Source organism: Elephas maximus, chromosome 25 (genome assembly GCF_024166365.1).
Source record: "Elephas maximus indicus isolate mEleMax1 chromosome 25, mEleMax1 primary haplotype, whole genome shotgun sequence".
Lineage (NCBI taxonomy): Eukaryota > Metazoa > Chordata > Mammalia > Proboscidea > Elephantidae > Elephas > Elephas maximus.
The window spans coordinates 47,227,546-47,253,225 of record NC_064843.1 but is presented as its reverse complement, the minus strand read 5'-3'; the positions used below and the strand labels follow the sequence as shown (position 1 = coordinate 47,253,225).

General features: G+C 40.2%; 1 protein-coding gene across 5 annotated transcripts in view; it reads right to left on the bottom strand.

The window, feature by feature from the left end:
- PLCB1 (phospholipase C beta 1) overlaps positions 1-25,680 on the bottom strand; it is an 844,448-nt gene that overhangs the window by 280,963 nt on the left and 537,805 nt on the right. For all 5 annotated transcript variants that reach the window (XM_049869953.1, XM_049869954.1, XM_049869956.1 and 2 more), the window contains exon 4: positions 25,238-25,375. In XM_049869953.1, the coding sequence (XP_049725910.1) occupies positions 25,238-25,375 (138 nt within the window). The remainder of the gene's footprint in view (positions 1-25,237; positions 25,376-25,680) is intronic.

The following is a 25,680-nucleotide window of genomic DNA, read 5'->3' as shown; positions in this document are numbered from 1 at the left end:
TTATGATTCTACAGAGAACATTTAGAATTTTGGTAAAATTTCTGACCTGATTTCTCTGTATTAGGTGGCAGTGAAAGTCTTATATTTTATAGCCAAAATGTTCTTCATCTCATACTCAAAGAGAAATGACTGTCGGGTACATAACATGAAACATATCAGGATCCAATACTATCTCTACCGGGAAACTAGCAAACCACATAACTCAAATGATACCATGTCAAAAAAGGTACATAATTATTTTTAGATCATCTGATTCAAATGTCTTCCGGCTACAGGTGACAAAAGCACAACTGAAACTAGCCCAGGAAATAGGAAAATTTATCAAGGGCATGGGTTATTTCTTGTCATTGAAGGAAAAATTGTACAAACGGCAGAAAAGAAAGGTATTTATAATACAAAATCATCAGTAACTGGGGGCCCGAATGCCACGAGGACTTTCTTCACTGTCATTTCACTGCCTCTGTCTTCCTGCTGGTTTTATTCTCTCCAGTACTGACCAGCTTCTTCCCCATGGCCACCACTTGTGCCTAGAATTGTTACAGATGGTGCTTTCTACCACCAGGGAGAGTCTGGCTGATTTCCTCACTTCCAGTTTGAAAAATCAAAGTGAAGTTCTCAGACTGGTCTACCTCTAGAACAATCAATTCAGGTAAGAACCTAGCAGTGTCCTTGAGAACCAAATCACTGGGGCTGGGCGAGAAAAAGTGAGCAGAAGAACGGAAGAGCATAACTAACACTACATATACCCATTACTTACGAGTACTGTACAAAAGCAGATGGAAGAAAAAGATGTGTGTCCTTCTGTAACTTGTGTGGATCTCATAGTTCTAGGTCTCATACTTTTTACATTATAGGCAATAAATTTGTATTTGTTACTTTACCTGACTGCATGAATGAATGAAAAAGACTTACTTTCATGCTTTATGTCTTTTGAAACACGATTCATGGCTACGGTGTTTGTGACTCAGGATTTACGTGCTTCCTATTATAATTTGAGCTATGCTGGAATAAGGCCATAAAAACTAGGAGTACTGTGTGTAACATGGGCCTGAGCTGTTGTAGTTAGCTGCCAACTCATGGCGACCCTGTACACAATGGAAAAAAATGCTCTGCGTCCTGTGTCATCCCCACAATCAGTTGGGGATTGAACCATTGTGATCTATAGGGTTTTCATTGCTTATTTTTGGAAGTAGACAGTCAGGCCTTTCTTCAGAGTTTGTTTTAGTGTGGAAGCTCCCCTGAAACCTGTTCAACATCACAGCAACACACAAGCCTCCAATGAAAGATGAGGGGTGGCTGCACACGAGATGCATTGGCTGCGAATTGAATCCAGGTCTCCTGTGTGGAAGGTGAGAATTCTACCACTGGGGTAAATTCGTGAAGGGTAAGACAGTACACTATACTGGGGAAGCCAACACAACTTGTCCAAGGCAAGGTCATGGAAGCTCCATAGACACATCCAAGCTCCCTGAGGGACCAAATTCCTGGACTGAGGGCTGTGGGGACCATGTTCTTGGGGAACATCTAGCTCAATTGGCATAACGTAGTTTATAAAGAAAATGTTCTACATTCTACGTTGGTGAGAGCATCTGGGGTCTTAAAAGCCTATGAGCGGCCATCTAAGATACTCCACTCGCCTCACCCCATAAGGAGCAAGGGAGTATGAAGAAAGCTAAAGTCACAAAGGAAAGATTAGTCCAAAGGACTAATGGACCACAACTACCACGGCCTCCACCAGACTGAGTCCAGCACAACTAGATGGTGCCTGGCTACCACCACTGACTGCTCTGACAGGGATCACAATAGAGGGTTCTGGACAGAGCTGGAGGAAAATGTAGAACAAAATTCTAACTCAAAAAAAAGACCAGACTTACTGGCCTGACAGAGACTGGAGAAACCATGAGAGTATGGCCCCAGACACCTATTTAGCTCAGTAATGAAGTCACTGAGGTTCACCCTTCACTCAAAGATTAGACAGGCCCATAAAACAAAATGAGACCAAAGGGGCACACCAGCCCAGGGACACGGACTAGAAGGCAAGAGGGGACAAGGAAAGCTGATAAAAGGGAACACAAGGTCAAGAAGAGAGAGTGTTGACATGTCATGGGGTTGTTAACCAATGTCATAAAACAGTATGTGTACTAACTGTTTAATGAGAAGCTAGTTTGTTCTGTAAACCTTCATCTAAAGTACAATAATTTAAAAAAAAAAAAAAAAAAGAATTCTACCACTGAATCACCAATGCCTTTCCACTTAGTAAAGTACAGAAGATTTACTATTAGCGTTTTGGGCAACTACACTGGCTACATACACTTTTTTTGTGTGTGTGTTTTGGGCTGTATACTGAACAACTTTTGCCCAATGCTGTTTCCCCAGGTAAGTGAAGCACTACTATAATACATGTGCATGATACCCTGAGAGCCTAAGGAAGTCTTCACATGCCTGATAATGCAGTGTAGATGATGTGGATGACCAGGGACCCACATATGGGACTGCTTTGGAGAGGCACCAGGTCTAGGACATGCCTGGTCCTCTTCCATCATCTCTTGATATTTCCCTGCTGAATGGGAAGACTTTGATGTAGTGAAATTGAAATAAAATGAACATTAAGAGAATTCTTCAAAGAGAAAAAATAAAAACCTCTGAAGGAGAAACATTCATGTCATGGAGTGGAAGAAAAGAGAAAGTTGCTTGATTCAGCTGAAGTTTTCATGATGAGAGGTTCTTAGCTGTATCATTTTGAGTCTCAGGTGTATTTTTAGCATCAGCTGGGGAGAGTGCCCACTTTATTCAAGCTAGTTTCCTAGACACTTTGAGGACTAAAGGCGTACCTGACCCAAGCCATGGTGTTTTCAATGGCCTCATATGCATATGAAAGCTGGACAATGAATAAGGAAGACAGAAGAAGAATTGATGCCTTTGAAATATAGTGTTGGCAAAGAATATTGAACATATCATGGACTGCCAGAAGAACGAACAAATCTGTCTTGGAAGAAGTACAGCCAGAATGCTCCTTAGAAGCAAGGGTGGCAAGACTTAGTCTCAAGTGCTTTGAATATGTTATAAGGAGGGACCAGTCCTGGAGAAGGACAGCATGCTTAGAAAAGGGTCAGCGAACAAGAGGAAGACCCTCAATGAAATGGATTGACACAGTGGCTTCAACAGTGGGCTCGAACACAGCAACAATTGTGAGGATGGCACAGGACTGAGCAATGTTTCGTTCTATTGTACATAGAGTCTCCATGAGTTAGTACGGACTCGACGGCACCTAACAACAACACAATCAAGTTTCCTAGCCATTGCTTATTTTTACAACTGAGAAAATGCTAGTCAAGTGCCCATATATGGAAGCTTCCAAAGCTGAGTTTCCATGGCTTTCAAGTCAATCCGCCATATTTTTGGAATCGTTCTTCCAACAGCCTCTGTGTCACTTCTGTGAGAACACTTGCTATTATGTCTTCTAATCCTAGCAGTCTCAGTGATAATTATTACTTTGGTTGTATCTGCATGACTGCTGTGCCCTCTAGACAATAAATGTATGTAAGCAGGGTCTGTAATTACAATTGATACCATTGTTTCTTTAAAAAAGTAATTCTATTTGAGGAGGTCAAATGAAAAAAGATTTTAAAAGAAAAAAAGCAGCCAATTTTTTTTAGTAAGATGAATATCAAGAGGAAAAAGGCATCATCACTATTTCTTTGGAGTTAAGTGCTGCTGCTTAAATGATAAATGGAATCTATTTGACAAAATTAAAACTACACTCTTTGAAAACTGATTTGTGCACTATATACAGGTACTTCCTCATTAACTTTTAATATACAGAATTTGGATGAAATATAATTTTCTCGTTTGGAAATCAGTGTGTTTTTAAATTATGTTAATTATACACTCCTCCCCATCTTTTTATACCATATCACAAGTTAGATTCTTGTGTTTGGCATTTGGTAAACAGTTCTAGGAAACCCTGGTGGTGTAGTGGTTAAGTGCTACGGCTGCTAACCAAAGGGTTGGCAGTTCGAATCTGCCAGGTGCTCCTTGGAAACTCTATGGGGCAGTTCTACCCTGTCCTGTAGGGTTGCTATGAGTCAGAATCGACTCGATGGCACTGGGTTTTTGGTTGTTTTAAGCAGTTCTACCTTGTAGTCGCTGTGAGAACCATTCTTTGTCTCTGTGCTCAGGCTACTCCCCTTCGGTCATTTCTTATTGCCTGTGCAAGTCATGGAAGAAGAGTCGGTCTTAAACACAATTTGTGCTTGTCTTTTTTTTTCTACTTTCAAATTAAAATCCTGCTATCAGCTTATTGGTCCCTAGGTGGCGCAAACGGTTTGCACTTGACTACTAACCTAAAGCTTGGAGGTTTGAACCCACCCACCAGAGCCACAGAAGTAAGGTCAGGCGATCTGCTTCTGTAAAGATTACAGCTAATAAAATTTTACTGAGCACAGCTCTACTCTGTAGCACATGGATTCAGTGCTACAGAGTTAAAGTCAATTTGACGGTAATTTTTTTTTAAATCAGTTTATTTAATGGCTAACTGAATTGCATATTGTAGACACTTTTATTAGTTTATTTAAAACTATACTTTATTGGATTTCCGAATCTCACTCTGCCATTTCCTAGCTTTGAGATCTCCTGCTGAATGCTACCTAATATCCATTTCCTCCTTCTCTCCTAACAGAAACCCAAACTCATTCAGAATGGATATGTCCAACTGAAAATTACATTTTCCAACTTCCCCTGCATCTAGGGATGGCCGTGTGACACAGTTCAGACCAACCAGATGTAAGCACAAGTCAGCTGTGGGGGTTCTGGGAAAACGTGATTTCCTGATGTAGGCGCTCCTTTCTTCTTGTTATTGGGAACACAGATGGAAGGGCTGGCACTGTGGGAGGCACTTGTGTCCATGAGGTAAAGGCCGTGAGAATTACAGGGACTTCAGCCTTGTTGTCCTTGAGCCACTGAGTCAGTGCTAGAAACCATCTACCTCCATGCTTACTGCTGCATAAGAAAAGACAAAATGCAAAAACAAACAACAAAAAACCTTTGATTCGTCTAAGTTACTGTTTGGTTTGGTTTTCTGCTATTCAAGGCCAAAAGTAACTGTTGTCTGATAGAACCATACTGGGTAAGTTTTTTTAACCTGTCCAATAATCAGTTGCCTTATAAAATGGGAGTAATAATAGTATTTACTTGATAGGGTTGTTGTAACAATTAAGTGAGATAATTCATGCTAAATGCTTAGACCAGTGACAGGTATAACAAATGCTTATTAAATGGTTGTTGTTGTTAGTTGCCACCCAGTCAATTCTGACTCTGGTCGACCCCATGTGTGCAGAGTAGAAACGCTCCACAGGGTTTCCAAGGCTGTGACATTTTAGAAGCAGACCACCAGGCCTGTCTTCTGAGGTGTTTCTGGGTGGGTTTGAACTGCTAACTTTTCAGCTAGTAGTAGTCATTATATTATAATGAAATGTGCAAAGACTTGAAGTTAGAAAATCAAAAAGGAAGAAAATGCTAGACATTTCCCAAACAGAAAGAACTGAAGAAAAAACTGAAATCTTGAGTCACAATTTTGAAGAATTCTGAGAGGAAAATATTTAATGACGCAGGAAGCATCAAAAGAAGACAGAAGGAGTACAAGGTCACTATACCAAAAAGGACTGATCGATGTTCAACCATTTCAGGATGTAGAAAATGATCGAGAACTGACGGTACTGAAGGAACAAGGCCAAGCTACACTGAAGACATTGGTGAAAAACAAGGCTCCAGGAATTGACAGAATACCAATAGATGTGACTCAACAAACATATGAAGCTAGGGAGATGCTCACTTGTCTATGCCAAGAAATTTGAAAGACAGCTGCCTCACCATTCATATTTGTGCCCATTCCAAAGACAAAGGATCAAACAGAATTTGGAAATCAAACAATATCGTTAATATCACATGCAAGTAAAATTTTGCTGAAGATCATTCAGAAACGGCTGCAGCAGCAGATCGATAGGGAACTGCCAGAAATTCAAGCCAGATTCAGAAGAGGACGTGGACGAGAGATATCACTGCAATGTCAGATGGAGCTTGGCTAAAAGCAGAGAAAGCCAGAAAAAATGTTTACCTGTGTTTTATTGACTGTGCAAAAGCATTCGACTGTGTGGATCATAACAAATTATGGATGACATTGCAAAGAATGGGAATTCCAGAACACTTAATTGTGCTCATGAGGAACCTGTACATAAATCAAGGGGCAGTCATTCAAACAGAACGAGGGAATACTGCATGGTTGAAAATCAAGAAAGGTGTGTGTCGGGGTTGTATCCATTCATCGTATTTTGTTCAATCTGTATGCTGAGCAAATAATACAAGAAACTGGGCTACATGAAGAAGAACGCAGCATCAGAATTGGAAGAAGACTCAGTAACAACCTGCCATAAGCCGATGACACAACCTTGCTTGCTGAAAGGGAAAAGGACTTGAAGCACTTACTGATGAAGATCAAGGACCACAGCCTTCAGTATAGATTACACCTCAACATAAAAAAAAAAAAAAAAAAAAATCTCACAACTGGACCAATAAGCAACATCATGATAAACAGAGAAAATTCCGAAGTTGTCAGGGATTTTATTTTGCTTGGATTCACAATGATGCCCATGGAAGCAGCAGCACCTGGAAAATCTGCTGCAAAAGAACTCTTAGAGTGTTAAAAAGCAAAGATGTCACTTTGAGGACTAAGGTGCACCTAACCTAAGCAATGATATTTTCAATTGCCTCATACGCATGTGAAAGCTGGACAATGAATAAGGAAGACCAAAGTGTTGGCAAGGATATTGAATATACCATGGAGCACCAGAAGAATAAACAAGTCTGTCTTGCAAGAAACCCAGTCGGAATGCTCCTTAGAGGTGAGGAGTGCAAGACTTCATCTCATGTACTTTAGACTTGTTATCGGGGGGCCAGTCGCTGGAGAAGGACATAATGCTTGAAAGTAGAGCGTCAGTGAAAAAAAGGAAGACCTTCAATTCAATGAGGTGGACTGACACAGTGGCTGCAATAATGGACTCAAGCATAACAAGGGTTGTGAGGATGGCAAAGGACTAGGAATGGGAACTGACTCAAGGGCACCTAAAAACAGCAACAAGAAGTCAAGTGCTTAGCCATCTGAGCCACCCAGGGACTTCTACTGAATGATCCCAATCCAGTGCCGTCGAGTGGACTAAAATATTATTTATCAATGAAAATACATTTTTCTTTTTTTTTTAAAATTGTCCATCATTTCTGTCCTTAAGTTTCTGGGTGTTACTGTCGTATCTCTGAATAATATATTAATACTGCCTTTTCTTGATTGGCTGATTTTAAACTTTCACTACTGATGTCTGCCTCTGATTGATGAGGTTTTACAACTTTTACCCCATGCCCCATCTGCCCTTTCTCCTCCCAATTACAGTTGTATCACTAGGTGTTCCTTCCTCTCTGGTCATCTGTACTACCTCAGGCAACATACTTCAACCCTTTCTTGATCTATCAACTACAGACAGTATCACTTGGCTCCTTTGTTTGTCAGAGAAGGTCATTTATCTGCCAATTTTATTTTTTTTAAGCTCCAAACAAAATTTCTGATTTTCTATCCCAAACTTGCTCTCCAGTTCAGTAAATGGAATTCAAAACCCCCCTGAAGTCATTCTTAGCTCCTTTCTTCTCTCACGCCATGATCCATCAATTTGTTGGCTCTCTATTCAAAGTGTATCTAGAATCCAACCACTTCTCACCAACTCTGTCCCAAGCATCTTGGCCTCCCTGTGTCTGCCTCTACACCCCTACTATGGCTTTTTGACAGAGAATCCAGCTCAACACTGTTAAAATATGTCATCCAAGATCACTCGTCTACTCAAAGTGGTACCATAGTGTCCTGTGTCACTCAGAAAGAAGTCAAATTCTTACAGTGGCCATGCACCACTATTTGAGTCAATACCCTCATCTCCCCAGTTCTTCATGCATCTTTTATTGCTCTCCTTCTTGTCACCCTCTTTCAGCCAAACTATCTTCCTTGCTGTTCCATCAACATACTGGGTACATAACAGCCTTGGGGCCAGTTCCCCCCAAGTTATCCACTTGACTCTCTCCATCATCTTCTTCAATGTTTTCTTCAAATGCCATCATCTCAGGGAGGCCTTATCTGACATCCACCCTCACCCCCTGTTGTTGTTGTTGTTAGGTGCCATCAAGCCATTTCCCACTCATAGCGACCCTGTGTACAACAGAACAAAACACTGTCCGCTCCTGCACCATCCTCATAATTGTTGTTACACTTGAGTCCATTGTTGCAGCCACTGTGCCAGGCCATCTTGTTGAGGGTCTTCCTCTTTTTGCTGACTCTCTACTTTACCAAGCATGATGTCCTTCTCCAGTTACTGGTCCCTCCTGATAACATGTCCAAAGTAGGTGAGATGAAGTCTCACTATCCTCACTTCTAAGGAGTGTTCTTGCTGTACTTTTTCCAAAACAGATTTGTTCATTCTTCTGTCAGTCCACGGTATATTCAATACTCTTTGCCAACACCATAATTCAAAGGCATCAATTCTTCTTGGGTTTTCCTTATTCCTTGTCCAGTTTTGGTATGCATATAAGGCAGTTGAAAACACCATGGCTTGGGTCAGGCACACTTTAGTCCTCAAAGTTACATCTTTGTTTTTTAACACTTTAAAACAAGGTCTTTTGCAGCAGATTTGCCCAGTGCAATGCATCGTTTGGTTTCTTGACTGCTGCTTCCATGGGCATCATTGTGAATCCAAGTAAAATGAAATCCCTGACAACTTCAGGATTTTCTCCATTTATCATGATGTTGCTTATCGGTCCAGTTGTGAGGATTTTTGTTTTCTTTATGTTGAGCTGTAATCCATACTGAAGGCTGTGGTCCTTGATCTTCATCAGTAAGTGCTTCAAGTCCTCTTACCTTTCAGAAAGCAAGATTGTGTCATCTGATTATAGCACGTTGTTAATGAGTCGTCCTCCAATCCTGATGCTGTATTCTTCCTCATATAGTCCACCTTATCATATTATTTGCTCAGCAAACAGATTGAATTAAATATGGTGAATGGATACAACCCTGACACACACCCTTCTTGATTTTCAACCATGCAGTACTCCCTTGTTCTGTTTGAAAGACTGCCTCTTGATTTATGTACAAGTTCCTCATGAGCACAATTAAGTGTTCTGGAATTCCCATTCTTAGCAGTGTTATCCATGATTTGTTATGATCAACACAGTCAAATGCCTTTGCATAGTCAATAAAACACAGGTAAACATCCTTCTGGTATTCTCTGCTTTCAGCCAGGATCCGTCTGACTTTAGCAATGATATCCCTGGTTCCACGTCCTCTTCGGAATCCGGCCTGAATTTCTGGCAGTTCCCTGTCAGTATACCACCGTAGCCACTTTTGAATGGTCTTCAGCAAAATTTTGCTTGCATGTGATATTAATGATATTTTTCAACAATTTCTGCATTCGGGTGGATCATCTTTCTTGGGAATAGGCATAAATACGGATCTCTTCTGGTCAGTTAGCCTGGTAGCTGTCTTCCAAATTTTTTGGCATAGAAGAGTGAGCACTTCTAGCACTGCATCTGTTTGTTGAAACATCTCACTTGATATTCTGTCAATTCCTGGAGCCTTGTTTTTTGCCAATGCCTTCAGTGCAGCTTGGACTTCTTCCTTCAATACCACCGGTTCCTGATCATATGCTACCTCTTGAAATGGTTGAATGTTGACTAATTGGTTTTGGTGTAATGACTCTGTGTATTCCTTCATCTTCTTTTGATGCTTCCTGTGTCATTTAATATTTTCCCCATAGAATCCTTCACTATTGCAACTCGAGGCTTGAATTTTTTCTTTAGTTCTTTCAGCTTGAGAAGAGCCGAGCGTATTCTTCCCTTTTGGTTTTCTATCATCAGCTCTTTGCACGTGTTATTACAGTACTTTACTTTGTCTTCTCGAGTCGCCCTTTGAAATCTTCTGTTCGGTTCTTTTACTTCATCATTTCTTCCTTTTGTTTTAGCTGCTCTACATTCAAGAACAAATTTCAGAGTCTCTTCTGACATTCATCTTGGTCTTTTCTTTCTTTCCTATCTTTTTGATAACCTCTTGCTTTCTTCATGTATGATATCCTTGATGTCATTCCACAACTCGTCTGGTCTTCGGTCATTAGTGTTCAACGCGTCAAATCTATTCCTTAGACAGTCTCTAAACTCAGGTGCGATATACTCAAGGTTGTATTTTGACTCTTATGGACTTGCTCTGATTTTCTTCAGTCCCAGCTTGAACTTCCATATGAGCAATTGATGGTCTGCTCCGCAGTCGGCCTCTAGCCTTGTTATCACTGATGATATGGAGCTTTTCCATCACCTGTTTCCACAAATGTAGTCGATTTGATTCCTGTGTATTCCACCTGGTGAGAACATGTGTATAGTCACCATTTATGTTGGTGAAAAAAGGTATTTGCAATGAAGTCACTGGTCTTGCAAAAGTCAATCGTGTGATCTCCAGCATCGTTTCTATCACCAAGGACATATTTTCCAACTACCTAGCCTTCTTCTTTGTTTCCATCTTTCACATTCCAATCACCCGTTTAATTATTATCAATGCATCTTGATTGCGTGTTTTATCAATTTTAGACTGCAGAAGTTGATAAAAATCTTCAATTTCTTCATCTTGGCCTTAGTGATTGGTGTGTAAATTTGAATAATAGTACTATTAACTGATCTTCTTTTGAGTAGTATGTATATTATCCTATCACTGACAGTGTTGTACTTCAGGATAGATCTTGAAATGTTCTTTTTTATGATGAATGCAACACTGTTCCTTTTCAATTTGTCATTCCTGGCATAGTAGACCATATGATTGTCTGATTCAAAATGGCCAATATCAGTCCATTTTGGCTCACTAATGCCAAAGATATTGATATTTATGCATTCCATTTCATTTTTGATGATTTCCAGTTTTCCTAGGGTCATACTTCATACATTCCATGTCCCTACTATTAATGGATATTTGTAGCTTTTTTTTTTTTTTTTTTCTCATTTTGGTTGTACCATGTCAGCAAATGAAGGTCCCAAAAGCTTGACTCATTCCATGCTATTTAGGTTGACTCTGTTTTGGTATTCTGGGTTTCCTCAAACCTGGGGGTGCTTATCTTCTGGCACTATATCAGACAATGTTCTGCTGCTATTCATAAGGTTTTCACTAGCTAATTTTTTCAGAAGTAGACCATCAGGTCCTTCTTCCTAGTCTGTCTTACTCTGGAAGCTTAGCTGAAACCTGTCCACCATGGGTGATCCTGCTAGTATTTGAAATACTGGTAGCATAGCTTCCAGCATCATAGTAACACACGAGGCACCAAGTACAACAAACTGACAGACGTGTAGGCATCACCATCTTACATATTTTGTGTATATTCCGTCTACACCTATCGGTATGTAAACTTCACAAGGTAATCATTTCTGTTGGTTACTTCTATATCCCCATCAAAGTCCCTAGGTGGTACAAATGCTTAACATGCTTTGCTGCTCACTGAAAGGTTGGCAGTTCTAGTCCACATAGAGGTGCCTTGAAACAAAGTCCTGGTGATCTACTTCTGAAAAATCAGCCATTGAAATCCCTCTGGAGTAATGCTCTACTTTAATACACATGGGGTGACTATGTGTATAAGTGACTCGAGGGCAACTGGTTAAATTCCCAACAGTCAGGAGAATGCCTGGCACATGTAGACGAATAATACATATTTGTTGAATTAATGAATGAATGGTTCAACTACGAAAGATGACAACATTATCAACGCAGTAGACAAAACAGATCGACCTTTGAGTCTCAAAGGATGTCAGGTACTTTTCCCCAATATTTTATTTACTGAGGGAAAAAATAAATAAACCAGGAAGCCACATTGTGTTACAGCTCATCTTCTGTCCACAACTCATGGTGATTTTTACTTTGTACTTATGTGCCTGCTTCAGGGCAAGGCACGACAGGGTTACTCTGCTGCCAGGCATCAGAAGACTGGAGGCAGAGAAACAAGGGGTAGTGCTTGTCTCTGGGTTATACAGAGGATGGAAAGAAAGGAGAGACGCCGCTGCTTACACATCTCTTTCTCTTTTGGGGAAAAGTTGGCTTGTACTAACAGTAGCCCATAGTTTGAAATCACAATCTTTTCTCTGTCTCAAAGTTTATATTTTCGCTTCGCTTTGGCCTTATCTCATTTACCGGGTACCATTGAACACTTGCCTGGTTCAGAAGGTCAAAATCATTTGCCACAGAATTGATTCTGACTCATTGCGACCCCACAGTAGAACTTGTATATCTTTTGCCTAATCACTTTCATTTAAAGGAAAGTCAAAATATAGCCATTATTTCCTTATCATGAATTCGTCCTAAATTCCAAAAGGAAATGAGAGAAACTGTACATTTTGTACAGAATATCTTGAAGGCTGTTCAAAAATTCAAATTTAATATATATGTTCCCAGAACATAAGAAATGTAAGAAAGTCAAGTCTCCATAGATTTTTCAGAAGTAGGTTGCCAGCCCTTTCTAGAGGCAATTCTGTGTAGACTCAAACCTCCACCCTTTCAGTTAGCAGCCAAGTGCCTTATCAGCTTGCAATACCCAAGGACTCCTGGCTTAAAAGAAGCCCTTGTTTAATGAATGCAGAAAAGATACCCAAAAGCTGGAGGGCAGGAGGCACTTTCTCCACACTCACCAGAAGAGCAATTGCTTGTTCTTATCTGAGTGTAAGAAAAAGATTTCAATCCAAGATGTCTTTTTCCTCTTTTTTTTTTTTTTTTAATATGAGTGCCTCTCTTTTGACTTCTGAACTTTTAAACTTTTGTATAGATGTTCTAGATGGGTGACATTTTCACATTTTAAAAGTTTAAGATGTGCATCCTTCACCTGCCAGACAACCATCCAAAACTCAAGTGCAGAACATCAGGTAAATGTTGTTTCCCAAAAGAGGACATTCCACAACTGAAAAAATCCCAGGACTAAAAGTGAATTGTATTGACATAGTGATAACTTGACCTTTCCTTATTACTGGGTGGGGAATGTCCTAAGGAGGACTGCCTTGTTAATATGAGGAGGTCAGGAATATCAGTGAACAAAGATCTGACAAAATTCAATAGCTAAGAGGTCTAACTTTTCACATTTGTAAACACCACTCTTTTTGGGACCTATATTCTGCCTCCAAGGAAGTCATGAACAGTTGTTCATCATGTCCAAGTTATGTTACTGAAACAATTTGTGGTGACTTATTTCTCTTTTTCCTAATCTCTTTCATTTAAAGCAAGTCAAAATATAGCCATTATTTCCTTATCATAGATGGGTCTTAAATTCCAAAAGGAAATGAGAGAAACTGTACATTTTGTACAGAATATCTCTAACAGTGTTCAAAAATTCAAATTTAATATATATGTTTCCAGAATATAAAGAAATATAAGAAAGTCAAGTCTCTTGAGGTCAGTCTTAAAAACCAATACTATTAATTTGGAGGAATGTCTAGGACAACTCCCAATTTTTGGGTGGATCAAATTCTATAATAGGAACAGCCCAGACAAAACTGGCTGTGGCTGGCCCCTTCACTGGTTCCTCTTTTTCTTCTCATTTCCAGTGTCATTCTGTAGATTCTAATTTCTTTCTTTTTAAAGTCCCCTTTCTGTTGCACATTCTCTCACTTCCACAGCCTAAAGGCCTCAACTTTTTGGCAAACAGAGTTCATTTTTCATTTGCTGGAGAAAGTACGTGGTAACTGATGAGTAGAGGGGATAACAGTAACTAACATTCTCTGTGGGAACAAGATTGGAACTGAGGAAAGAAGAAATGAGGGTGGAAGCCATTGTGGTTAGTGCCATGCCTGTCTTCCTAGTGGAATGTTGGCAAACTGTAGAGAGAGATCTGTACTGGAAAGAAGGGGCCTGACAGAACTTTCTAAGTTCTAAGTTCTCTCAATTTCTTCAACTTCAAAAGTGAGAAGATATGATGTTCAAAGAGTATATGATGTTCAAAGTTTCCATGGCTCTAGAATTTTAAAGGACCAATCAATTGCCTTCAAGGACTACAATAGACCTTTCTTCCTTCCTTTATCCCATGCTTTGTCCCCCAAACACACATTAAGCACCTACTTTATACACATCAAGGATCAAACTAGATCCTGAGAATTCAAAAATGACCACCCTATTTTTTCTGACTTAAAGCAAAGCGCACACTCAGCAGAGGCTATCAGACACACTGACGGATAATTACAACATGATAAACGCAATAACAAATATGCGTGAGGTTTATCATAGAATGGAGGAGGGAAGGGTCACGGAAGCCTTGGGATGGAGAAGGAGATGGGTATGAGCTGTATTTAAGCTAAATTCCTGAGGAGGATTAGAATTGTTCATGGTAGACAAAATAGAGAAGGTCAGTAAACAAGCACAAAATTATGCAGGGATTAAAATTAAAATCATAAAAGCAAAATAATTGAAGGTAGGTGGGAAGGGCTGAAGCACAAGGGTGCAAGGTCTAAGTGGTGAATCCTTGGCACCTATGAGCAGGAACAATGTTTGTTTTGTTCAATGATGAATCCCCAGTGCCCAGAGAGGTACTTGGCTCATACCAGGCCAAGTACTGGAATAAATACCTCTCCATTAAATGAATAAATGAATGAAACAGAGAGGGAACTTCATTTTGTAGGCGATGGAGCATGATGAAGTATTTTAAGTGTCATCAGGTTTGAGTCTTGTCTTAAGACTGTTGTTATGCTGATGGGCAGGTAGAGTTGGAAAGAAAGAGAAGATCCTGAGAAGATAGGTAGGAGGCAATTACAGATGACACCAGACAAGAGCCTGAACAAGATGTCAGGGAAGAAGAGGGCAAGGAAACAGATGTGAGAGCTAGTGAGGAAATTCAGAAAGGTTGGAAGTTATTTGGATGGTAAGGAAACCATGGGCATGGATGTAGCTAAGAAAAATTTTCAGACAATCCCAGTTCATACCCTTAAATGAATGAATTAGACTCTTTATGACACTAATAACTACAAAGGTGGCAGAAGTCCCTTAAAAAATCTAAAAAAAAAAAAAAAAAAACAGCCACTCAAGGATAGTGTTCAGTTTATAGGATATATTTTTGGAGAGCTCATTTATTGTGTGACAGCCATGTCAAAACATAATAATTTAACATACAGAAACTCTATTATTATTATTAATTTTTGGTTGTTGTTGCATGTGTGGATTAACATTAAAAAAAAAAAAAAAAAACTGGCTCAACCAGTTTGGGAAATTGGGAGTACCTGAAGAAAGGCCTGATGATAAACTTCCAGAAATCAGCCAATGAAAACCCTATAGATCACAACAGTCCAATCCACAACTGATGATGAGGATGGCACAGGACCAGGCAGCATTTCATTCAGCTGTGCATGGGGTGGGGTCACCAGGAGTCATGGGATGACTTGACAGCAGCTAACAACAACAACATCAAAGCTGAAGCTATGAAGATCTATGACCAGCAATTACACTCCTAGGTACATACCCCACAGAAAGGCATGTGTTTGTAGCAACATCATTTGTAATTGCTCTAAACTGGAAACTGCCTAAATGTCCATCAGTTGTAGAATAGATAAACTGTGGAATACTATTTAGCAAGATGAATAAGCAAACTATAACCACATGCAAAATATAGAAGAATCTCATAAGGTAATATTGAGAAATAGCATCAGACCAAAAAGAATACATATTGTATGCTCCATTTATATAAATTTAAAAAACAGGTACAACTAATCTATAATGGGAGAAGCCAGAATAGGGTAGACTCTTGGGGTGCTGGTGATGCTTTGCTTCTTGATCTGGGTGCTGATTACATGGTATGTTCCCTTTGTAAAAATCCATCAAGGCATATGGTTATGATCTATGTATGCACTTTTCTGTGTTTGTTCTATTTTAATAAAAAGATTTTAAAAATCTGGCTGAGTTCATCCTAGTAATATGGCTAAAAACTAATTTATTTGTTTAGCTTTTCCTATTTATAAATGCTTAAGAGAATTTAGTGTTTAAAGAAGTAAGAACTGAAAATAATGGTATCTGCAATCCTTGTGTGAAGAAGTGAACCCAAAATTTCCCCGTAAGACTCTGCCATCTTAACTACTAGCTCCTTGCTGGCCAGTCCCCTCCTTCTCAACCCACTGGAGCAACATCTGGGCTGAAGTTGCCACACTGGACAGTGGTTCAACACTGTGCCTACCCAGGAGGCCTACCAGTGTCAAAATATTTAGGACTTAATACCAGAATCTGCCACACCCATCTGTCAGTTTGTTGTACTGTGGTGTCTTATGTTGCTATGATGCTGGAAACTATGCCACCAGTATTTCAAATACCAGCAGGGTCACACATGGTGGACAGGTTTCAGCAGAGCTTCCAGACTAAGGTAGACTAGGAACAAAGGCCTGATGAATTGCTTCTGAAAATTAACCGAAGAAAACCCTATGGATCACAACAGAATATTAGCCAATATAATGCTGGCAGATGAACTGCCTAGATTGGAAGGCACTTAAAATATACATTGACCACAAGAATGAACTTAAACATACCAGTGATCATGAAGATGGTGCAGGATGGGACATTTTGTTCTGTTGTACACAGGGTTGTCATGAGTCAGAGCAGCCTGGGCGACAACTAATAACAACATCAGAACCTGAAACTCAAATCTTGTCTCTGTCTTGGGGTGCTAGTCCATCTTGCTAATATATTGCACTAAACAAGGACCAGGAGTGAGGTAAGGAAGTGAGTTTCCACTGGCCCAGCCACCAGGTCTCTGTCTTTCCAGTCTCATCACCTAATGCACAAGGCCTTGTCTTTTCTGGAACATCACCTCCATCTTTCCTAAATAACATACTGTCAGTTTTCATTCATGGATGACTGGAAGGGGGACCAGAGGATGACATGCTCCAAAACCTTTTAGTTTTCTAAATCCAAAGCACGGACGGCTTCACCTCTGCTGCCTTTGTACCCTGAGACTCCTCTGGGCTAAAGCATGAGGCTAACTTCATTCTTTGCGGAGAATCTCCAGATGACGAAGGCTATCCCAACAGCTGCACAGCAGATCCCTGAGACCTCAAGGTAAACAAATGCCAGCACATGGCACCTGGGAAGCCTGGCCCCTAGCTCGGAGCAATCTGTGTTTTGCAGCCTACACAATGCTGTTTAGGCCGCATAACTGCAGGGAGTGGTGCACACAACTAAAAGTCTATTTCTCTGTAGTCCCTCACAAGGAAAACGCAATATTGGGAGAGGGGAGGGATGAAATTGGGCAGGCAGGAGAAAACTTATCTTTAGGTACCTTGACCATTTGAAATATTGGCACGATTCCATGAATTGGTCAACCGGCTCAAATCCACACTATTTTTGTGGTCAGATGTAGATGATCTGTCTTTTAAGGTCCGTGTTAGCCTTACCCACCAGGCCTTCAAAGAAATTCACCAACAAGTGCTCAAGCCTTACTCTCAGCTAATGACTTCTCTCTTTTATCATTGAGAAAATAGAAGCAATCAGAGAACTCCTACAACTCTCTCCACCACACATACCAGCATCTCTGCCAAGGTACTCCACCTTTCCTTTCCTTAGGGATGGAATGCCCTTGCTCCTGGCTAAGCCCAGCTCTTCCATTTGTGCACTGGGACAAGGATCAGCACACTTTCTCTGTTAAGGCCCAGATAGTAAATATCAGGCTATATGGGCCATACAGTCTCTGTTGCAGCTACGCAACTCTGCCAGGTTAAAGCAACCGTGGGCAATATGTAAACATATAGGTGCTGCTGTGTTCCAATAAAACTTTATTTATGTAAACAGGTCTTGACCCCGGAGCTGTAATTGACTGAACTCTGTTACTGGGCACTAGACCTTACTTCTCTTCTCTACTCAAGGATATGCTCCAACAATTTTTCCTGTTTCCCTCTGCAGGATCATTCCCACCAGTCTATAAACACATTGCTGTTTCTCTCATCTAAACCATCTCTTGACCTCACTTCCTTCTTCTATCAGCCTTACCATTTTTCTGTTGCTCTTTACATCAAAGTTCTCAAAAAAGCAATCTCTTTTGGTCTCTCTAATTGGTGTCCTCCAGTATTAGCTATACCCATGCCAATCAGGCTTTTAACCCCGCCACTCCTCTGAGACTGCCTAATCAAGGTCAAAAAAACCAAACCCACTGCCGTTGAGTCAATTCTGACTCATAGCAACCCAACAGGACAGAGTAGAACTGCCCCACAGGGTTTCTAAGGCTGTAAATCTTTCACAGAAGCAGACTGCCATATCTTTCTACCATAGCAGTGGGTTCAAACCACTGATCTTTTGGTTAGCAGCCAAGCACTTTAACCACTGAGCCACAAGGCTCTTCTATGTAAATATATCCAATGGTCTATTTGTGGTCCTCATCCTATTTGACCTATGGACAGCGTTTGACCCAGCTGATGACTCTCTTCTCCTTGAAGCCCTTTCTTCAGCTGGCTTCCAAAAACACTACTTGCCTCTTTGCTCTGCTACTTCTCCTACCAGCTACTCCTGCTACCAGCTACTTCTTCTCAGCCTCCTTTTTCTGATTCTTACCTCTTAATTTTTTAATGTTGGATCATCAAAGACTCAGTTCTTGTACCTCTTCTCTCTCTAGAGTCACTTCCTGGTTGATCTCATCGAGTCTCATTAGATACTATCATCGATAACCCGAAGCCTCCCAAATTTATTTATTTGGCACTCAACTCCAGACTCATATATCCAACTGCCTACTCAACATGTCCACTTTGGTTTCAACTCAAAACCTCAAACATAACAGCCAAAACGGAACCCCTACTATATACCCTCGAACATGCTTCATCTTAATTTTTTCTATGTCAGTAAATAGTATTTCCATCCTTCTGGTTTTTGAGCCAAAACTCTGACATAATCCTAGCTTTCTCTCCTCCTCTCACATTCAATAGCACATGCCATCAGTTCTTCCTTTAACCCTTTTGTTACCAAATTTTTATTTATTTATTTTTAATTTGTGATGATACGTGTTTTTAGTATTAGAATGCATGCTTACTAATTGAGTGTGTTTAAATTTTTGGTTGGTAATATGGATTTTGAGAAATACGATCTGGCAATACAATCCACCAGTGAGGCGAGCTGCCCTTTGGTATGACAGTATGGTACTGAGAACTAGGTAGATAACTGATTCCTGGTACCTTTCCATTAGGTTACATGGGAACTCTCTGGTTTTTCCGAATATGACACAGAAAAACTAAACAAACCTATCAGGGCTCCCTAACTATCACACAGGAAAATCATAATTATGCTTGGAAGCCTTATCTCATAAAGGAAAAAAGGCAAAAGCTTAAAAAACTAACCTATTTATTTTATTTATTCTGTCTCATTAGAATGTATGCTCTACATGTGCAGGGGTCTTGTAGGGCTCATCTGTTTTGCTCACTGCTTTATCTCATCTCAGCATTTAGAACAGAGCTTGGCACATTGCAAAGGGCCTAATAAAATATTGTTGAATAAATGAACAAGTGAATGAACCCAAGCTCATCATTTGACCGACAAGGAATCTACCCAAAGAGTCAACGAGGGGCTTGAAGTCCTCTTCAATTTGGCAGAAGAATCCAGTTAACCATTCTGATTTATAGCCTCTTCCTCTAGTGCCCTCTTGGGTTTCTGGGCTAGTGCCCTCTACCCTTTACTGTGCTCTCTCCTGGAGCCCCAATCTCAGGGCTCATGTTATCAGTAGGGACAGAGACCTGCTTAGTTCCTTCCCACAAAAATAAAATTTGTGGCCTTGCTGGGAGAAATATTTATTTTCTGCAGCAAGCAAATGGCCCATATTTATTCATTCCAGCAGGAATTTCTTGCTTGCTTGGTTTATGTTTGTTTAGTAACAGGTTGAATATTTTAAATTGTGCTTGTAATATACAGTGTAGTATTTGTGCTTTCCTTGACTTTTAATTTATCTCACTTAAGTCATGTTTTGAAAACTGTCTCCCTTATTATTTTGGAACAATGAATGGTTTAATTTTCAAGTTACATGTTTGAAAACAGAGCCTGGAGGCATCCAGAGGATTGCCTTTTATATTATTCTGTGTCCTTTCCCCTTATAGGGTATGGGAATGCTCTGGTCGAGAAAACGATACAATATGAGGTACAGAAATGTAGCTGTTACAAAGCATTTTTACAATGTCCATGGTAAACATTAACGGGTAGATGGCTCTCTGTTCTTTGAAAATGTTACAGTAAAAGGTCAAGTTTCTTAGGCTCCCAGAGGACTGTAGAGATGGTTTGGAAGTTGGAGAATGAACAAATGTGGTAGTGAGATGGGTAGCTGAAACAGGCAGCCACTAGATAGCAGCAGGGAGGAGCTAAGCCACCATTTACCCTTCGCCGTGGCCATCTTGTGAGTCCTGAACGCCAGTACAGCTGCGTTGATTCAATGATGTCGACATCATCACAGAAGTTGCCTACTAATCCCGATGGACCACATTCCTGAACACATTCTTAAGATGAGCCCCCACTCTGTTTTCCTCCCCATATAAACCCCTGTGCCTGCCGATGGGTGAGCCATCTTGGTGACGCAGGTCCCGATGTTCTCCTTTGCTTGACCAACCAAATAAAGCTTTCTTCTTTCTCTTTCACCCAACTCATGTCTCAGTGTCACGCTGAGTGAGACCTGGAGGACCGGTAACACTAGGGAGTGATGATTCTATTAAATAATATTACGTGCTCTCTCCATTGTGCTCAAAGACTGAGTGAGGCCTTAGGTTTTATTTATAACCATGTTTTGTTTTGTTTTCCTTAACATAATCTTGACCAAAAGGCTGCCAAATGATACCCCCAAGTCTTATTCAATCCATGATTGTGTTTGTTTGGCTCACATAGTTTTTTAAAATAATTGTTGCCAATATATAACATTTCATATGCATTGTCCAGCTTCTTTTAGAAGTAAACCCAAAGATCTGTCAACACAGTCCACATTCTTCTAAGGGAGAGAGATCTCAACTTGTGATCCCTGGACCAGCAGTGTTAGCACCTGGGAGCTTGTTTGAAATGCAAACACTCAGGCTCCACCCCAGACCTATAGAAGCAGAAACTCTTGTTAGAATTTTGGTTTTACCAAGCCCTCCAAGTCGTTCTGATACACACAGAAGTTGGGAACCACACTTCCAGACGTAACAATTGGTAGGAGCTGAAGAGCAGCTAAACTCAATTCAAAAGCAAAATGGCAACTGTGGACCTTGAGTTGCTACAATCTCCTCCACTCCTCCCTGCCTTGACCCTGGGGAATGCAGCTAGGAACATTAACTGCTTCAGTCCTGCTATTTTCTTTCTGAGAGTTTGTATTTGATGTGTGTCTGTTCCAAGAGTTAACTGCTGGATGAACAGGCAGAATGAGAAAAAGTATCAGTATCCTCACTGGTGAGGATATCAAGGGAGACCACCCCATGATCGGGAGAGCCAAAGTCCCTTCCAGACTGGAGAAACGAGAAGTCCAGATTCTATGTTGTGCCATCCTGCAGAAGGCAAAGGACAGACAGGTGAAGAGTGAGACTTCAATTCCTGTGGGCATTTACTTCCAGGGTCTACCCTGAGATGGAAAATAATAGTGGGTAGAGAGATACTCCCCTGAATAAGGCTAGAGATTTGCACTGTGGTGATCTTGAAGGATGATTCAGTCATGGTGAAAAGTGGGAAGCAGGCTGGCTATTGGAATGTATCCCCTGATTAAGGCTTGTCAAGGTTTTACCTCTGTTCTTTTTCCTCAGTTCATGGGCACAGCCATGTTTATCATACAGTTGTATTTTTCCCTTTCTTTGTTTTTGTTTCCTTTGCTGATTCTTCTAACCTTGCCATAGGTCATGTGGCTGTAAGTGGCTGCACTGTTGAAAACCAGATTAGGTGAGTAAAGAGAAGGCTGGCTACGTTTACCTCCTCCCCTGAGGTCCTGGAGAGAGTCAGGGACATTCTAGGGAGGGGGCCTGAAGGCCAGGAGTTCCAGGTGCTAACAAGCTCGAATGTGTCCATTGGTCCCCAAGGGGACAGAAAGGCACAGGGAGAGGTGTGCCACTCAAAGGGCAAATGTGAAACAAATCACCTATTTCCCAAGCTAAAGGGAGATGCCCCCAGAAGGAGAAGGGAGGGTTTTTCCTTAGGGTACAACGAGGCTGGCAAATCGTGCTGGTTAATAAAAGTATGATTTTTGTTCAATTGCAAGAGATCACATTTTCAGTCCAACTGCAGGAGAAATTGAAAGACAATTTTCCCATCATGTCCATCTCTTAAAGGAGTCACTTGTTTTAAAGAATACATAACAAATTCAATTACCAGTGACTTAAGGAAGGAAAAAAAAAAAAAGGCATGTAAATCCTGGAATAAGTATCTTCAGGATAGTAGACGTTCTAGTTCTGATTTCAAAATTTAATTGATCCTAGAGATTTCCCTAAAATCTGCTATAATATTGTTGCAATTGAGCAACTTTCTTCAGATCTCTGCCTTCTCTGACCAGCCCATAAAGATGTAATTCCCTTCTCCCACCCTCGTGCTCTCTCTCCTCCTGCTTTATTCGTCCACACAGGGCTCCATCTGACATGGGAAACAGTTAGTGCTTAATCATGATGTATCTGTGTATTTCCACTAGGATGCTGGCTCTCAGAATGAAAGGCTTGGTTTGGATCATTGCTGTATCCCTAACTGCACTGTGGCTGGCACAGAGCAGGCAGCCAAAAAGTGTGTGTTGAATGAATGCATGAGCTTGGCTCCATTTGTAAACAACATCTGAAAACAAATTTGGCTTTCAAAGAAGCTGTCTGTCATGGCTGGGCATTCTACATGAGAGAGACTGTCTCCTTAGGCATCATGAATGTTGACCTCAGAGAGGAAATAGAAGGTGAGAAAGTACTGACTCTTGGAAGTATGAAAAGTAAGCTTTCAGAGTCAAATGGTGTTTGCAAATCTTAACCTCTGATTGAGCAATTTCAGTGGGGGAAAAAAACCCTACAGAATATCACAGCCAGGGAATGCAAGACATATTCTGTAGTGTTATTCGTTATACCAGAACATCAAATAGCAGCTGGAAAAATCTCTATAAATACAGTTCTGATGGGGAATATTACAGGGCTCAGAAATCAAAATCCCTAAGGAAAATTAGTGGGTAGGAACCCAAAGAGAGGGAGAAATTATGTATGTCTTAAACATAACTACATAAAAGTTTAATGCCATATAAGATTTCCAGATTGCTTTGCAATTTGCAGTGTAAAATCTATATTTACTCTTAGTATAAGCCTCCCTGAAAGTAATTGTCATTTATCAAAAGTTTTTTTTTTTTAATTGAGATTTAGTTAATCTTATGGATTTGTCACTTTTTAGGGAATATGATTACATTTGGGGAAAGAGATTTTGCAAATCTCTTGCAAATATTTTGTATTTGTTTACTTAAAGTCATCACTTCATTCAATCATCCATCCATATACTGAAAAATGAACTCTACAACTCAACAGGCTATCAACAGGATGCCAGAATAAGCGCTATTGAAAGGCAAATACAATGCTATCACACAGACAATGTTTCACTGAACTGAAATTTTGCTGGGCGTAAATTATACTATAGAAGCAAAAATGGGTAGCGTGGTTTGAAAAGAAAGAAAATAGATTAGGCTTGTAACACATTCTTGTAGAGTATTTTCTAAAGATCTCAGAGTGTTAAAAGTGGTTGCCATTTATTCATTCCATTATAAGCTGGACGATAAATAAGGAAGATCGAAGAAGAATTGATCCCTTTGAAATGTGGTATTGGATAAGAATATTGACTATACCATGGACTGCCAAAAGACTGAACAAATCTGTCTTGGAAGAAGTACAACTAGAATGCTCTTTAGAAGCAAGGATGGCGAGACTATGTCTCACATACTTTGGACATGCTGTCAGGAGCAATCAGTCCCTAGAAAAGGACATCATGCTTGGTAGAGGGTCAGCAAAAAAGAGGAAGACCCTCAAAGGCATGGATTGACACAGTGGCTGCAATAATGGGCTTAAAAATAACAGCAATTGTGAGGATGGCTCAGGACCAGGCAGTGTTTCATTCTGCTGTACATAGGGTCGCTGAGTGGGAACCAACTCCACGGTACCAAACAACAACAACAACAATACTTATAGGAGTTGAAGTGGACGTTATGTTATATAAATGTTGGAAATAAACCATAATCACTAACAAATTAGAGGCTGGGTCAGTACATCCTGTGTAGCTCAGAAGTTTGACAGAGCATTGAGAGTTAAACTATCACAGGCCACATGAACAGACAATAGACACTGAGGTGACATGACCCAGTAATTGTGATCTATGAAAAGCTCTATATGGTAACATATATGATGACATGCAGGCTTCAAAGTATTCTTAGATTCATATTCTAAACTCTTGTAGCAAATTATTTGAAGGCTAAGAATCATCAATACTATACTATAAACTATAAATATGGAAAAAGAAAATTCTTATTTAATGTACATTTCCGTACTCTTTTAATGGCAATCGGACACATCTAGACAAAGGATCACACTTGAGTCCAGGTTGAGTCTATAAGTTTACAGTTCCTGGTTTGATATATGGTTCCTCGTAGTCTAGTTATTTCAGTATGTACCTGAAAATCCTACTCTGTTAGTAGATCAGCAGTTCTTTGATGCAGTGGCCAGCTATTTTTTAGCTGAATAAATATTAGTTAAATTATTTTTTCTTTTTTTCACTTATTAATTGAGCAAGTACTATGGGCATGGATGTAGGCTAGGTGTTATGAGGGGAAAAAGGAGTTAAAAAGATGCTGAAGATGTCTGCCCTCAAGGAGAAGGTTGGAAAGGAGGTATTGGATGAGGCTAAGACAGAATGACCTGGGATCAGACGTTTAGGTGAAATATCGTCTACATTTTCTTTTGCAAAGGAATTATACCCAATGCCTTATTCTGAAGGCAAAAATCTTCATACATCTAAGTAAAAACAAAACAAAAAACCAAACCGAGTGCTGTCGAGTCGATTCTGGCTCATAGTGACCCTATTTAGACGTCATTATTTAGAATTGTTTGAATTACACCTACATTTGGCAGCAGAGTTTTTTTAGACTAAATGGTAATCTATTTAGTCTAAAAGCTCTTTCACAGGCGTCAGTACAAGATAACAAGAATTCAGATCAATGCGATATACTTCCTAAGTTTCCATTCAACATACCTTGGCCACTTCTTCTTGAAAAGCCACGAGATTCAAATGGGAGATGTTAACCAAGTCTGGCCCATACACCACTGTTATCATGCGATGTTCCAGGCGTCCGATGTTCCCCACATCCAAAAGTTCACGTAATTTGGGGTCCTGTGTAATAAGTGATAGAAAAAAAATTAATCTGTAACTAGAGATCCTAGCATGGTGATATAATTTTAAAAGAATTCTATCTAGAATGACTTCAAAGCAAACTTGCCTTATATTCTTACTAGGAAATGATATGAACTGAAGCCCTCATATCCTAATTCCCCCAACCACAAGTCCAAGAGAGACGAAGCAGCTTGGCTAAAGGTTGTGGAGCAGGGAATTTCCAGGTCCAGACTTATGGCTCTCAGTCAAGTGCTCTTTCAGTAGCAGATTTTGTTTTCTCACATCATTCCAGAATCACATTTCTG